A 17,142-nucleotide genomic window follows, 5' to 3' on the forward strand; every position below is an offset into this window, starting at 1 on the left:
GCGTGATGACATTATAGCCTATATTATGTTCACCCGGCGTGTTTGAACTAATTCATAATTTGAAGTAAATCCATGCAGTTCTTATCATATTGGGTTTAGCCCGGACCAAGAGACAAACAGATATAAATTCCACATACTACATTTTTGGCTTCGATATCGATTGTAGTCTATTGTAGTACACGTGCAAAGTATTCTCTTTAAAAAAATTTAATGTACAGTTTGGACTTCCCTACGATTTTATTATATTATGTAAAGATATTTATTTGCACTTTTTATTGTATGGTAATTATATCATAATGATTATAATATGACTTATACCGTATTTTTCTAGTTTTCAAAGCAGAAACATTCACATTTATATGGATTCTATGTCTTCCCATGTTTAATCATATTTTATCAATATACTAGCGGTCCGCCCCGGCTTCGCCCGTGGTACATATTTACGATTTCTCTACATAAGAACCATCCTCGTACTTCAAGAAATATAATAAAAAAAGTATTATCGAAATCGGTTCAGCCGTTCTAGAGTTATGCGCTTACCAACACATTTTGCGATTCATTTTTATATATAAGAAGATTAATAGTGACAATTAATCATTTGCGTGTGTGCGTTATATGGTTAATAAGTAAATGTTTATAATTTTTTAAAGATTTAACTGTACAATTGAACCCAACAAATTATTTTAAATGTAAATTTCAAACGTTAATCACCTACTCACAATTTACCATGGATTTTTTAGCGACAGTAACCGCAAGAGTTGTTTATAGTTTTTTACGTAAATGTCTAATAAAATTTTATTTAAAGGAAACAAAAAATGTACAAATATTTACGAAAAGGGCTGGTCATGTTTTCTTATTAATTGTATTTATTGAGTGTGAGCACAATATGTTTACCACTAAAGAATATTTTTAAACTTCTATCCCAAATAAAATGTTTCTAAATCTAGTAGGTCGATATTAATTATTGAATATTGCGTACTTAAATGATAAATAACTTTAAATAAATAAGTAATAATAAAGTTATATTATATATTATAATAATATTATATCATATTGTTATTTTATTAACTCAACAATTATTATTGTAATTAATGAATTTTAGTACAAAACTCCACTGTTGCCTCTTCATGGAACTTCATTATAGGTTCGTAATAAATACGAATACGTACGTTCAAGTAATTTACATAATAATTATTTTTGACAATAAATTGAAAAAATTGAAGATAGAGAATTTTATTTATATATTTTTTTTAATGTAAAATGATGTTTAATTTGCGAAATAACGTAGGTAAGAAATTTTCTGGAACAAATATTATTTAAACACAACCTTATACACAACCAATGAAATTGTTACATTTAATATATTTAGATATTTTTTAGGGTTCCGCACCCAAAGGGTAAAACGGGACCCTATTACTAAGACTTCTTTGTCTGTCTGTCTGTCTCCAGGCTGTATATCATAAACCGTGACAGATAGAACGCTGAAATTTCCACAAATGATGTACATCCGTTGCTGCTATAAAACAAATTGAAAAAGTAAAATATAAAGTGGGGTCCCCATAGAACGGAACCCTACGTGCGCTTGTCCGACTTAGCCGTTTTTTTTTACAATAGCGCGTAACGGAGTAGATTAATTATTATTGTCTCCTGATGGTAAAGGCATAATATATCTCCGTTACATATGTTTATAACATTAGATACTTATACAATCATAATTAATGCTCATTAGTATACATAGATTTATAAAAAATATATAATGTAATCCGTTGCTTACGTCAATATTTTTTATCGGCAAGAGAACTAGCCTAAAAAACTATTTGTACTTATTCGAAAAAATTTTACTGCGCCAGCCATCTGCGCTATACGCGTTCGCAATAAATGTACAGTATATAACACAAGTTACACATGTGGGTGCATGGAGGTGATTTACAAGTATACGCCACTGCCGCATCAGAAAGACGCATATATCCGCAACGGTGATCCCTTTAATCAGAATGCTCGATTGCCTTTGATTATACCGCTGTGGTTAGGCCTGCTACACGTGCTGTTTTAATTGCACTGTAGATTTATCACGGATTTTCTGATGCCTTGCTGTTTTAAATAGTTATACCTTTGACTGCGGTTGCGGCTAGTGCTGTTACGTGTTTAATTTAGGATTTAATACGAAGGTTATGTTGTTCTGTGGTGTTTTATTATTTTACGGTAACGTTGCCCTCACTTTTTATTCTTTGCGGTAAAATATTGTACCTACTATGCAAAACAATTTATGCTTATGATTGGTGTTTTATATTTTTTAAACTAGACATAACTGCATTCGAGACTAAAATATGGCAGAGAATAGAATACGCTTAAAGGCGTAAGGAATAGAAACTGCTATCGCTAATTATTGACCAATGACATACCTAAGCACATTTTAGTAATGGTTCGGTCACACTACCAACGACGACGACGACAACGACCAAAATTCTCATCCAGACAAAATTCGTTCAAAATAAAATATTAAAATTTCCCGTCATACTGATACTCGGAAGGAAAAAAATTTCGAGGTCAATTAATAAAAAAACAGGTTTTTTGCGTTTTTCGGCGAGAGATTTTTTTCTAAGAGCCACCGTTTCTACGAAAAATCTGTGTTTTCATTCATTATTCGCATATTCAAAAAAAGAAAAAATATTCCAATCACCTGAACGACAGGAAATTTTAATATTTTATTTTTAAGTGTGTTTTACAGAATTTTTTCAAATTGCGACCGAATGAAAATTATGTTTGTGGTCGTCTTCGTAGTTGCAAATCCTTAGCGAAATATACGCTTATGACAATAATTAGTATCGCTAGCGAATTATATTCCTTTTCGTTTTGGCGTTTGTCTCAGCGCTGATGTTATTATCTCATACGCCGTGTACTGAAGCGTAGACTATGCAAAATGTAGCAAGGATTCTTTTACCTTTTACGTAGGTACCTTGAACCAAGCGTGAACGATGTTAAACCATTTGAATGTGAGTCCTGTTTTGAAGCGAAATTCAACCAGGCACACGTGTTCATTGTGATAGAATGGTATTGCGTGTCAATTTGGCCTTTTGTTATGTTCCGGAGCATCAAAGTGATTGAGCGCTGAAAGGACAGTTTAACCGGTTACATGGAGATAATTTCAGGGAAGCGGGTTGCGGCTTAGTTAAATTCTGACTACCTACCTTAAAATGTATTTTTATTGTATTTTGTGCTGTTATACCTATTATTCTTGTCTAATAAAAACTTATATTAAGTTTTTTTTTTATGTTAAAAGTAGTTTTAGACGACGTCTTTGGTTAAAAAACAAACTAAAACGGATTACTTACTATAAAAGTCAATGGCACAAATATTCAATTTAGTTTGAAACGGGGTTAGATTTGGATGAAAATAATACATTGTAAAGCTCTATTGATACAAACAGACCGTTATAACAACGGCCACTGAAAGTTACTTGTGAATTCAGAACGCAGTGGAGTTTAGTCGGTAGTTCACTGTTTTCGGGTAGCGGACGTACGTCTTATCACAGAGTCTCTGCGGGGACTTCAGGTATATACCTACAAAACCATTCCCCGCTTTACAAAAACAAACTAAAATAAACTTAAGGTTTCGAAGAGCAGTCGATTCAACAAATCGAATAATGGAATATTAAGTAGGTAGGTATGTTTTATACTGCATTCAATGTTCAAGATAGGAAAAAAATGTACATAAATTAAAATAAATAGTTATTAGAACAAAACCAAAAACAATACTCAAAATCCCACTGATATTCATACATGTGCACCATTACATACCCAGAAAAACAATTAAATGGCATCTTATAAAAATAACATGCCTGCATTTAAATCATCCTACATAGACGCAAATAGGTACAAAGTATTCGAAGCATTTTCCCAATAACATACGAGTATTTGTTGATAAGCAGTGAATACTATGTTACTAGGCCAGGTAGTGCAAGGTCAGCAGCATGAAAGGGATTGAATATACTGTAATACCCGTAACCCGACATGTTGAAGGCCAGCTTTCAATCGAACGTGCTTTGACCGTGTTCAATGAAACACGTAACTAATACGTTTCCCAAAACTCGGGAATACTACATCAATGCAACCGCATGTATATAAACATTACTGACATTGAACCTGCCATGCCTCGCCCTAGTGTGGCAGACGTCGATGCAGACTTCCGAGAATCGAGAGGAAGGCAGACGCTGCAAATATACGTATATTATTCACTGCTCTTTGAACTTGGCCTCTGTGAGTTTAATGCGACATTAATTATTCTGTTTACATTTTTTATTTACTTTGAAAGAGACAGTTTGCGCTTTCAATTAGCTTTATGGCTGACGACGCGGCGTTGCACGCGTGAACTTGACTGAGTAAATGTTTCAGAGAACTTTATGAACTAAATTAGGTTTTAGAATATTTTATTTTGTTATGGCTTCTAGTGACTACGTTTTTCGAATAAAGGATCGTATTGAGATAGGATAATAATTTATACAAGTATTACCAGTATCGATTCTTGTACATCAGTGATCAGGTAGGTACTAGGTACCTATATCCATATTGATTGATGTTTGAACTCGCTAATCACAGGCACTACTGGACCGTTTTCACCGTACAAATACAACAGTGAAACATCCCTTCCCCGTTGGATTTAAACGTGATTCCTGAATGCTATAGGCTATGTATTTTCGAACACGGGGTTAGCCCAGGGCGGACTGCTAGTAAATAATATTATATTATTCTCAGAACGACTTTCTCCGTTACCTAAGTGGACCTGTTCACGGACACCGCGTCAAATTATTATTTAAAAACCAACATTTTCAGAAAATTTCAGTCAAGATTTAACTTTTCTCTAAACCTCTTTTGGAAAAAATTCCAAGTTCAACTATAATAAATAATTTATTTAAAAGTAATATTTATTGTACTTAGCTCATTCATATATATATATATATTAGAATGCGTATTCTTTATGAAACATGAAAAGAAAATATAATATCTTCATAATGAAGAAAAATTAACCCACATTAAGAATGCTTGTTTCTGCAAATGTCGTTCCGTTTAATTACGTCCCACATAATGCAGCTTAGGTAAAAGGGTTGAAAAGCTAACACTGCATAGATAAATAATTACAATGTAGTCGAGCTTTCATTAGAGATTCAATTCAGCTTTCAAGTGCACGAGTTGAGAGCTTCACAATTGTTTTAACAAGCGGGACTGGACGAGCTCTATTAATTGATTTTATTGAAACGAAACTTTTATCTCAAGATGATGATATCTACAATTATTGATGTTGCGTAACAAAATATAGAAAATTATGGAAGTAGGCATTTTTTTGTTCTTTTTAATGCGGTCATGTATCATAGATCCCAACGAGATGATTTGGGAAGTTTTTTAAGGAAATTTTGTTTCTCCATTCTTTGAATTTTTGTTTGTGAAACTAGCGAGTAAAACTTCAATAAATAAATTACTGCAAAGCAACGTTACTTTGTAAAATGATGTTCAGTGTCAGCAACATTTACTTGTTCAAGATCTCAGTAGCGAGAATTTCTACTTCTTAAGTGATTCTAAAATTATTTTTCTTTGCCAATAAGTATCTAATAAAATATTAACATCACTTCACATCTAGCACCCCACGCTTATTTACTGTAACATGATTTTCTTTTTACTTGCTCTATTTTCTTTGAACTCAGAAAATTATTTACATCGAATTTACTCTCTGGAAAATAATTGATTATTTAAGTGGGCGTTAGACGAAACAGTCTGAGTATTTATAATAGAAATTCGAGACATAACCTAAGTACATAAAATTATACACAACTTCAAAGTTTCGTATTGTTAAGTATTTGTTAAAGGAACATAATATATAGCTCCATTACTTGTTGTTTGTTTTTTGAAGTTGGTTTAAGATAATTACATAATCCAGTGTTCTAATAACAAGGAAACTCAAAGTAAATTAAGTCAAGAAACTTGAGCCTTAGTTCAGTCGGTACTTACCCACTCATTTTACATGAAGGACAATATATTAATTATGTAAGTGCTAATTAAAATTTAAAATTGAACCTTACTTGTTATCGCCTGAACAAATTAAAATATTCACATGTAACATAATACAAATTCTACTCAATAATATATTGTACATTAGTGATATTTCGCTTCATTAATTTTAACAATTTAAACCTTTTGACTTCTAATGTAGGTAAAATATTTATTTGACGAGTTTAGATATCAAAGATGTTTCTCCACTTAATACGATGATATTTTAAAAGATCTCTCTTTAATGAGGGGGCGAAGAGCCATAGAGTCAGGTCGGTCGGTCGAAAAGGGCCTAAATTGACCACTTGGCAAATATGAAGTAGGTACCTAAGTATATGAATTGCTAATATTCATTATAAAAATTTATTTGTTTAAATAATCTTATAAAATATAAGAAGATATTTATATTATTTATCTGTATTATCTGTTATTATATTATCTGTACTAATATTATAAAGAGAAAAGGTTTGTAATTATGTATGTATGTACGTATTTTAAGTTAGGTTTTCAAGTATAAACTACTGGACCGATTTTGATGAAATTTGGCACAGACAATCTTTAGACCCTGAGAAAGAACATATGCTACCTTTTATTGCGAAATATGTACCACGGGCGAAGCCGGGGCGGACCGCTAGTATGTAATATAATTGGTCGAAGGTATTACAGGAAACTACGTAGAATACAACCAATATCTATTCTCACTTCTCAGGCTTATTATTAAAAAGAATACTGAATACATGTAGGTAGGTATGTATTTGATATTGATACAATTAAAACAAAACTTTTTTAGGTCATAGTATGCAAAGAACCTAAAAAAAATGTTGAAGCCACCTGAATATGTAAAGTGGTCACCATCCATGTGTGTGTGTGGCCCATAAACGCTTGTAACAATAATGCCAAAAGAATAGATACTCATAAAAAATACAATTATTAATCGGGTTTGATAATATTGCAAACAGAATAAAATTTCTACTCATACAAGTTTGGTAAAGCATGCAACGGTATATCACCTGCAGCAATGTTCCAGAACAAATATCGCATTGGGGTGCGATTCAGGAAATAGGAAATCGCAAATCCATTCAGCAATGCAGAACTATCAATGCCGTATCGAACATGTATTTGTATGAAACAGATCAGAAATAATGCGACGCACTTCTAGTAATTATTTTGTCATACTGTATAGCCTGGAGGGTTACCATGCTGTATCCAAGCAGTGATAATTTTGTGGATAACGCTCGACGACCTATCTATACTAATATTACAAAGCTGAAGAGTTTGTTTGTTTGAACGCGCTATTTTCGGGAAGTACTGGTCCGATTTGAAAAATTCTTTGGGTGTTAGTTAGCCCATTTATCGAGGAAGGCTATAGGCTATTATTATATAATATCATCACGCTAAGACCAACAGGAGCGGAACGATGCGGGTAACACCGCAGGGCACAGCTATTATAATATTATAGCTCTTTCGTTTTAAACATTGGAATTAATACTACTAAGACATCATGGTAATCACCTGAACATATTACAGTGTATATCACTGTAATATGTTACAGTGTATATCACTGATATTACAGTGTATATCACTGTAATATGTTCAGGTACCAAGTCACCAGAACAAGGAGACTGCACAAGTCTATTCTGTAAACCGACCGTTGGGAACTGGTTAAAGTGTACCAATATTATATCATGAATTTTTTAAATTCTTGACCGCTTCTCTTGTACAGTGCAAGTAATTAGTTAAAAATAATAAACTCCACCCATACACTTCACTTCAAAAATGCGATCCACGAACGACGTCTCTATAATAGGTTATTGTAGGTAATCTCGTACCTATAGTAAAGCCTAATAATATTATATCTGCTTTCACCCGGAAACCTGAGTGATCAATTTTCCCCTATAATCACGATTTGAAATATGCTGAACATTCTAGAACATGCTGGTAGTTAGAACGGCACAATAGACCGACCCGTAGCATCCAAAGGCTGATAAGGATCGCAGGCCATCTCGCCGTCTATCGCTCATGCAACCGGCACAATTAATCATAGATAATATGATGAAGTTATTATATTATGAGGCACCCAATTGAACGACAAAGCGCTTCAAGCTATGGTAATAATAGACTACGTTTGGTGGTATAAATAACGCAAAACGATGCAATAAAAATGATAATAGCGCTAGGATACTGCCACATACTGCTGAGTGCTCACCTACTCTTTCTAATTTCACTATATTGGTCCATAATTTCACTTAGGTAACAGTAACAGTAACATATTAAATCCTCCTAGGTACTCTTAAAATATTTAAAGACCCAATGAAATCTGTGTATCTGTATGAAAAAATAATGTATCTATGGGTAATGCCTACTAACACAAACAAATTTAAAAATTTTATCAATTTATGTCTAAATATATGAAAAAAATAACGTTTATATATGAATAATTTATTACTGAAACAATTTTTAAAATATTTACACCAGTAGTAAAAAGGTATCTATATGTACTTAGTACCTAGGTACTTACTTACATTAAACTTCAGCAGATCAGGCACGGGAAATCTATACTAATATTATAAAGCTGAAGAGTTTGTTTGTTTGTTTGTTTGTTTGTTTGAACGCGCTAATCTCGGTAACTACTGGTCCGATTTGAAAAATTCTTTCGCTGTTATATAGCCCATTTATCGAGGAAGGTTATAGGCTATGTGTCATCACGCTACGACCAACAAGGGTGGAGCCACGGGGGTGAAACCGCGTGGAGCAGCTATTACATTATAAAATTAAAATATACAGCATTTTGTTAGATAAGGTTTTACCGAGTAACATTTCCATTTGAATTGATTAAGTCTAACTCTTTATGGCTATAATTGCATTGTACTTTGGTTTTTACTAGCTCTCATGACTCTTCGTGGCCAAATAAGCAAAGAAAAGGAATTCCCTACTCATACATACCGTGACACTGACTATCTGCAGAAAGGGACAGGGATAGAAATCTTGGGTATAAAGTATTTTCAAAGTAATCTACAGGTGTTTTAATCATGTAGATACTGTTCTAGGTTCCATAAATCTTATCTTTTTTTTTAATATTTTAAGTGGCGCATATAAATATGAAAATATCATTTAACACTAAAACATGATTAAAACCACAGTTCTAAAACTATTGAAAGTTGAAACAATAATTTTAACAATATGCCAGAATGGTTATTCACTGTGGTTTTTCACTTTTTAAATTCAGAACAATTAATAATTAATTTAAAAAAATTTTTTTTTTTTAACCTGTGATTCAACCACAGATTCAACGGCCAACAGAATTTTCAGCCAGTTTTGGCTGTGTAGGTATATACTACCCACTAGATCCAGGATTTTATTATCAAAAAATCAGATAGGAATAAATAAGAGAATTAAACAGATGGCACTAACTTTGTGTAAAATTTCTGTAAAATTCCTTACCCAAAAAAATCCGCAAATACATTAACGACATCTCTGGGAAATGTCTAACAACAGATGATTCCATTTGCACTTTTTAATTTATTTTACGCATAGATTTTATGCCATCTGTTGAGGGAAATAATAACTAATAATAGTAATTGGTGAGTAATAATTATTGTTATTGACTAATATAATATAGGTACTTAATTAATTAATATGCACGTACAGTGTACACATTATATCAATAAATAAAATTGATATCTAAATTTTATTTAAAAAGAAGCTTAACCGACATTGATATTTGATATTAAGAATAAAGGAGGCAGTTCTATCATTTACCAGAGTATTGATTTCCCCAGATTTCTCACAAATCTAAATTCTTACAAGTTTCGGGATCGGTGCCGGCTATATATCAGCTATGAGCCACTCAACGGGTTAAAATGGCATATATTATGGCAATGTACTGCTTACAAAATATTACAATGTCAAAAATTGTCATTTGTCATTGTCATTTGTCAATTGTCAGTGATACCTACACTCTTTTGAAATTTGAAAGACAATTTTGTAAATCGTAGTTTGCTCGTGGTTTGCTCGGCAATTTAGGATTACGAGATAGTAGATAAATATGATGTTACATAGTTAGAGTATCAGTTATTACTGTTCAAAGTGCAGTTAAGATAACAGTTCCTCTCACTTCTATACATTTGTGTTTACAAAAAATGTCGCAATACGGGAAATTCGGTCCTTTGGTCGGAGCGATAGATGAGGGAACGTCTAGCGCGCGCTTTATAATATTTAAAGTGAATTCTTGTGAAGTTGTGGCGACACATCAAAAAGAAATAGAGCAACATTTTCCACAAGAAGGATGGGTGGAGCAGGATGCATGTGCAATATTAGATGTCGTAATTACATGTATAAACAAAGCGGTTGAACAGTTAGTATCGTTAGGTGGAAGTGCAAGGGTAAGACTCGTATAAATAAATATTAGGACATACAATTTATGCAGCTATAGAGAATTAACTCCTGCTTATCTAACAAGCATTACAATTAACTCCTGCTTATCTAACAAGCATTACAATTATTAACTCCTGCTTATCTAACAAGCATTACAATAATTAACTCCTGCTTATCTAACAAGCATTACAACAACATAGTATAATATTTGGAAGGTATATGATTTCATATCTATACCCATTGCATCCAATCTGCGCAAACGGTTTATTAACAAAGTTCTCGTTATCAACAATTTTTTCCTAATTTTAAATAATTCTTTTGCTTGACAAAAATATTACATTCATATGTTAGCAATCTTGCATAACTATTTACCTGCTATTTTTAGGACATAATTGCGATTGGCGTAACTAATCAGCGAGAAACCACAATTGTATGGGATAAATATACTGGTAAACCTCTCCACAATGCTATTGTATGGTTGGATATGAGAACATCTTCCACAATTGACAAGTTACTTGATTTAGTCCCAAATAAGACAAGGAACAAAAACTATTTGAAGGTATGTAGATTTATCACTAGTTTATTATATTGTAGCACAGCTCATATTACAAGACACTAAGCATAGCCTTAAAGTAATAGAATAGATTATCATGTCATCAATATGAAATATTATAGGACGATAATTATAATAGGTAACTTGTCTTTTAATAAATAAGTAATAACCTATTTCCTTAACCATTGTCTGATATTTTAGAAGGGCTGTGCAATATGTAAAAGAATGTAGAATACATGCATATTGTGAATTCCATTAGTTACATAATACACAGAGAAATATGTGTATTGGTGCAACTTTTAAATTTTCTTTTAAGTTTTATTATTATTTCATATAGCCACTATGTGGATTGCCCATGTCTCCCTACTTCAGTGCAGTCAAATTGAGATGGTTAGCTGACAATGTAGATGCTGTGAAACAAGCTATGAGGAACGGATCATGTTGCTTTGGTACTGTTGATACCTGGATCATTTGGAACTTAACAGGTGTGTTATACTGTGTTTACTTAATAATTATATAATTTAGAGACTAATTACTGGAGAGAGGAAATGAGAAGACTGTAATAATAATCTATGATCAATGTGTAAAATGAATGTATGTTACCAATTGCATGCTAAATAATTCCACTGTCCTTCTAAGAACACTTTAATGATAAGAGTCGAAAATTTAAAAAATGCAGTTCATTTTCTCATTGTATAGTGATTATAAGAGGACATAATTTATAAGGCTTATTACATGATATCACTAAACAATAAACATATTATGTTGTTTGTATGTTTTTCACAAGTGTAATTAATTGAGTAGTGCATTTCTGTTCTAAGTATATAAATATCACTTGCAAATTTGTCCTGTCAATTTGGATAATAAATAATCAGAAACTGTATATCAACCAATTTCACATATTTCAATACACTACAATAAGGTTATTTTGCAATTGCCAGGTGGTGCAAACGGTGGCAAGCATATCACCGATGTGACAAACGCATCAAGAACAATGCTCATGAATATTGAGACATTAAACTGGGACCCTTTACTGTTGAAGTTCTTTGAAGTACCCAAATCTGTGTTGCCACAAATCAAATCAAGCTCGGAAGTGAGTTTTTTTTTTTTTTAATTTCCTTTTATTACTTATTAGGAATTGTATTTATTCCCTATGGAGCATATGCTTTCTATGTCATAGGAAAATATTCTATAGAATGCAATTGTTAGTTCAAAGTACTTCAGTCTGTAAAAGTAGGAGTTCTCATAATTGATATATTAAACAGATTATTGCTCCCTGTACTTTTTTTGGGAACAAAAAAGTACTATTACATACTGTTTCACAGTTTTCTCACTCTTTAACACAGATTACTTCAAAATATTAAATAATATCTTTTCCCAGATTTACGGCTATGTATATGACGGTCCTCTTAGAAGCATACCAATCTCGGGGTGTCTCGGAGATCAGCAAGCAGCATTAGTAGGACAGTTATGCTTGCAAAAGGGCCAAGCTAAAGCCACTTATGGTACTGGGTGTTTTGTACTGTACAACACTGGGGATGTTCGTGTGAATTCTACTAAGGGACTCCTAACAACGGTGGCTTATCAATTGGGTGGGAATAACCCACCTTGTTATGCTTTGGAGGGCTCGGTGAGTAATGTTTTGTGGTATATTTTATGATTTAATGAGGTTTGTAAAGAATATATTACTTTTCAAGTGCTTTATATTGCTCTTTAATTATGTTTATACAGGACATTATTTGTTATTACAAAAGTATGTCAGGTGATAAGTATTTTTAGTTATTATTTTATAGTCTGTTTGTTAATGATTGGCATAAATGTTACACAAACACGCTTGTAATCTAATGGAAACGGAAATCCGACTTTTAAAAGGAATTAAAAGTCTTCAGGACCTCATAATAATATGAGGTCTTGGCATAATAAAATGAATTGGTCATTGGTCAGATTTCAAGAAAAATCAGATATTAAAAAAAAACATAAAGCAATGGGTGTTTTTAGCTAATGTTTGGATAACTATTATTTTCTTGCCAATAGATGGAGTCATCATTCTTTTTATTGTTTTAAATTTTATTTTTATTTTCCATAAAATACCTTAATTTTCCTAGGTGGCCGTAGCAGGTGCGGCTCTAGGCTGGCTCAGAGACAATATAGGCATGCTCGATAATGCTAAACAGTCACAAGAAATAGCGGAAAAGGCAACAGAGAATGGTAGTGTTGTGTTTGTTCCGGCTTTCAGTGGATTATACGCTCCATACTGGAGACAGGATGCAAGAGGGTATGTATAGTATTCTTCTTCCTTACTACATAATATTATAAATTCGAACGTTTGTGACGGATGCATGTGTATGTGTATGTATGTATGTTTGTTACTCTTTAAGTAAAATACTTGAGAATTTGCCCGTGGTTGTGTTCAAGAATGTGGCATAGATAGTAAATTAAACTGAAATGAAATGGAAATCCTTTATTGCTATAGAAATAAAAACAAAAAAGCAATAGACAATACGTTTAAAATAAGCAAAGGGCGGCCTTATCGCTAAGTAGCGATCACTACTAGGCAACCTTTACAGTATGGGAAAATTATATTAAATTATTACTTACCCAAGACTACAAGCAGGAGCTCGGGTGGTATCAGTTTTTGCTGGTTTCCCCCACCTCCCTCTCTAACGCAAAATAGGCGTTTGACGTCTAGTTGCGGAGAAATGGCCTTATCTAGGTTTCCGCCCGCGACTTCGCCCGCGCAGTGAAAGAAAATCCTGCATAGTGCCCGTTCCCGTGGGTTTTCCGGGATTGCGCCATTTTCCCGGGATAAAAAGTAGCTTATGTCCTTTCTCGGGTATCAAAATATCTCCATACCAAATTTCATGAAAATTGTTTCAGTAGTTTAGGCGTGATTGAGTAACAGACAGACAGAGTTACTTTCGAATTTATAGTATTAGTATGGATTACTAGCGGTCCGCCCCGGCTTCGCCCGTGGTACATATTAACGTTTTCTCTACATAAGAACCATCCTCGTACTTCAAGGAATATAATAAAAAAAGAATTATCGAAATCGGTTCAGCCGTTCTCGAGTTATGGAATTACAACGAAAAGTGGCATTGATTTTTATATGGATTATTTACCCAAGACCAACTCTGAGCATCAAACTTTATTGTGTTGATTTAATGAACTTGACTTTTAAATCAATCAGTTAAGTAGGTTTGCCTTTTTATATAAAGTGATAAATAAATGCTTAATTTTAATTAGAATAGTCGGAATAATATTACATGCCTGTTATATAATATGTTATAATATATTGAATTATCATGAATATATTTTTAGCGTAATATGCGGTATAACGGAAGACACAAACTCCAATCACATTGTAAAAGCTGCGTTAGAAGCTGTTTGTTTCCAAGTGAGAGACATATTGGATGCTATGAATGAAGATTGTGGTATTCCATTGCAACTGTTAAAGGTATTTATTTATAACTTTATTACACATATTTTTATAAAATTTAAAAGTAAATACATACTAAATCTCATAGTATTTGTGAAGTGAAACTTTTTCAAGGTCGCGTCATGGCAATAACGCCATGTTGTGGAGTAAGGCGAGGATTTTGATATCTATGAATATTGCTTATTTAGAAGTTTCACTTATGACACTTTGTAAATATAGATGGATGGATGAATGTATAAATATTTGATGCTCTTTCACGTAAATCTACTGGGCGGATTTGGATGAAACTTTAAATAAAATTTAAAAACTCTTAAAATAGAAGTATATAACAATAGGAATAACAAATGAGCTATAGAAATACTTGGTATTACACGCGGGTTCGTCCGCGGGTGAAACCGTTCGGCATAGCTAGCGGCATATATTTATTTGATCAATGATATACTTTTTCAGTATTGTTTATTTTTTCTAATATTAATGCGTAGAATTCCATTTAAATCCATAATTTAATATTAACCTTTTAAAACCTACCCTTAACGTAAAAAACACTTTTTCAGGTGGACGGTGGCATGACATCGAACGCGCTAGTGATGCAAATGCAAGCGGATTTGATCGGTATTAACATAATAAAAGCCGGTTTCACAGAGAGCACAGCACTAGGAGCGGCTCTAGTTGCGTATTGGGGCCTCGATCATAATAAACAAGTGAACTCCATAGATATAGAGAACGGTAAGATTTATACACCGAGTATAAGTGATGATGAAAGAGACATGAGGTATAAGCAGTGGAAAATGGCCGTAGAAAGATCGCTAGGATGGGAACAGAATTAGAACATGGTACAAAATTTAATGAAAGTTAGAGCACTAAACTTAGTATTTAACCACTTTATTTTATGGTGTTCTTGAAGTGTACAAGTCGAAATGGGCTAAATTGTATTTTTAAACTAATATTTTACATTATACAAAACATACAAAAATATTGACTGTAATAAATACGAAGGCAATAATCGTCATAAAAATAAATGGCAAGTTTATATTGATTCGAAAAAAAATTAGCACCAACATTAAGAAAAATCATCAAATTGGCAATAACATGGATTAAACTTTAGTTCTTACATTCCTTAATTAAGACAAAGTTTTATGAAAGGTTACAATTTAGTGTCTAATTAATAAATAACGAGCCACAATTTAGTGTCTAATTAAGAAATTAATAAATAATCGAGCATATAACCTATAGAGACGACATCTACACTAATAATATAAAGCTGAAGAGTTTTTATGTATTTCCCTCTCTATATACTCGTTAATTTGACTATGTACTAAACGTATACTTTACAAAGAGTTAATAAACAAGACATGAAATTTCAATATTTTTTTAAAGCAAAGCATTATTATGTGCCAAAGTTTTTAATATTTTGTCAATTGAGTAATATTAGAAGGTATATTAAGTATATAAATAAAATGTAAAAATCGATTGAATCATTAATATTATGCATATTATATTGTAGGCCATTTAAAAGCATATTGATAGTTGATAAATTTTATTCGATTTATTTAGAAAATAATTATATTTTAGTAAGGTGTTTCCGCCGGCCTGTAAAATTATATTAACTATAATATCATAATATTAATTATAGAATAAATACAATACAAAATTAAATATGCCTATTCTTATCTTAGGTAGGAATCGATTTAAAACTTATATGAATATTTAGAAGCCTAAAATATTTGCATTAGGAGCTTTCTGTATGAATATTCCAATAAAGAAGCGTTATATTTTGAACTATTTATATATTTTTGTTATACTAAATATTATTATTTTCAATGTAAGACCTACATTTCATGATTATTATTAGTATTAAAAAACGCAATAAATTATGTTTGTGGTACATCGTATAATACGAATAAATGCAATGGTTTTTTTTTTTTTTCATCTATTTCCTAATTTTTATGTTACTAAGCTTGGCTGTTTTAGAGAATACGATATACATACATAATATTATGTAACTACTTTATATTGAAACTCCAAAACGAAAGCTTATATAGACCATTTAATTTTGTTGTTATACATGCGTATTACTTATTTCTTGTATGAACGAATAAGCGAGTCTTTTTGACTATTTTCAAAGATAATTTATTAGTATTCATATTGAATGTACTTTGTAGTATGTAGGTACTAAGATTGTTTATGCCTTTTGGTTTTTATTTTTCCTTACAAACTGTACACACAGGCTTTAAAAGTGCCTTTAAAATACACACAAAAATGTATTTAAGATATTTATTAACTTTAGATTACTGTTATTAGTGTTTTAGTGAAATAAATAGATTGTTTTCAATGTATTGTGTTTCATTTTGATAACATTCTGTCCGTGTGAAGAATTTACGAAAGAAAAAGTAATCTACTTATTCTTGTTTAATCTTATTTTTAAACTAGCTTCCGCCCACGATTTTGTACGTGCATCCCCGTTTTTCCCCGTTCCCACAATAATTTCGGGAAATCCTTTCTTAGCGGATGCCTACGTCCTAACAACTACCTGCAATCTGCATGCCAAATTTCAGCCCAATACGTCCAGTGGTTTGGGCTGTGCGTTGATAGATCACTATATCAGTCACCTTTGAGTTTTATATATTATATAGATACAAATATTTAAGAAATCTTTTCATAACTCATTATCAATTGACAAGATCTAACCAAACTATAAAAAATACAGAATTATCAAAACCCATTTCGAATAAAGCGTCATC

At 32.2% G+C, this 17,142-nt stretch overlaps 1 protein-coding gene across 1 annotated transcript; it reads left to right on the forward strand.

Moving 5' to 3' along the window:
• Nucleotides 1–10,044: 10,044 nt before the first annotated feature.
• On the forward strand, nucleotides 10,045–15,577 carry LOC123705318 (glycerol kinase). The gene is made up of 8 exons (XM_045654054.1): nucleotides 10,045–10,420; nucleotides 10,798–10,971; nucleotides 11,303–11,450; nucleotides 11,907–12,058; nucleotides 12,347–12,595; nucleotides 13,071–13,240; nucleotides 14,284–14,419; nucleotides 14,956–15,577. Exons 1-8 carry the CDS (start codon nucleotides 10,178–10,180, stop codon nucleotides 15,226–15,228), a joined length of 1,545 nt encoding a protein of 514 aa, XP_045510010.1. The 5' UTR covers nucleotides 10,045–10,177; the 3' UTR covers nucleotides 15,229–15,577.
• The last annotated feature ends 1,565 nt before the right edge of the window (nucleotides 15,578–17,142 follow it).

Source organism: Colias croceus, chromosome Z (assembly GCF_905220415.1).
Source record: "Colias croceus chromosome Z, ilColCroc2.1".
In the NCBI taxonomy this organism is placed as follows: domain Eukaryota; kingdom Metazoa; phylum Arthropoda; class Insecta; order Lepidoptera; family Pieridae; genus Colias; species Colias croceus.

What these genes read in the sequence shown, in the direction of transcription:
- LOC123705318 (XM_045654054.1), top strand. Translation starts at nt 10,178, where the DNA reads ATGTCGCAATACGGGAAATTCGGTCCTTTGGTCGGAGCGATAGATGAG. An exon ending in CGTTAGGTGGAAGTGCAAGG is followed by an intron (nt 10,421 to 10,797) that starts GTAAGACTCGTA and finishes TGCTATTTTTAG; the next exon opens with GACATAATTGCGATTGGCGT. An exon ending in TTCCATTGCAACTGTTAAAG is followed by an intron (nt 14,420 to 14,955) that starts GTATTTATTTAT and finishes ACACTTTTTCAG; the next exon opens with GTGGACGGTGGCATGACATC.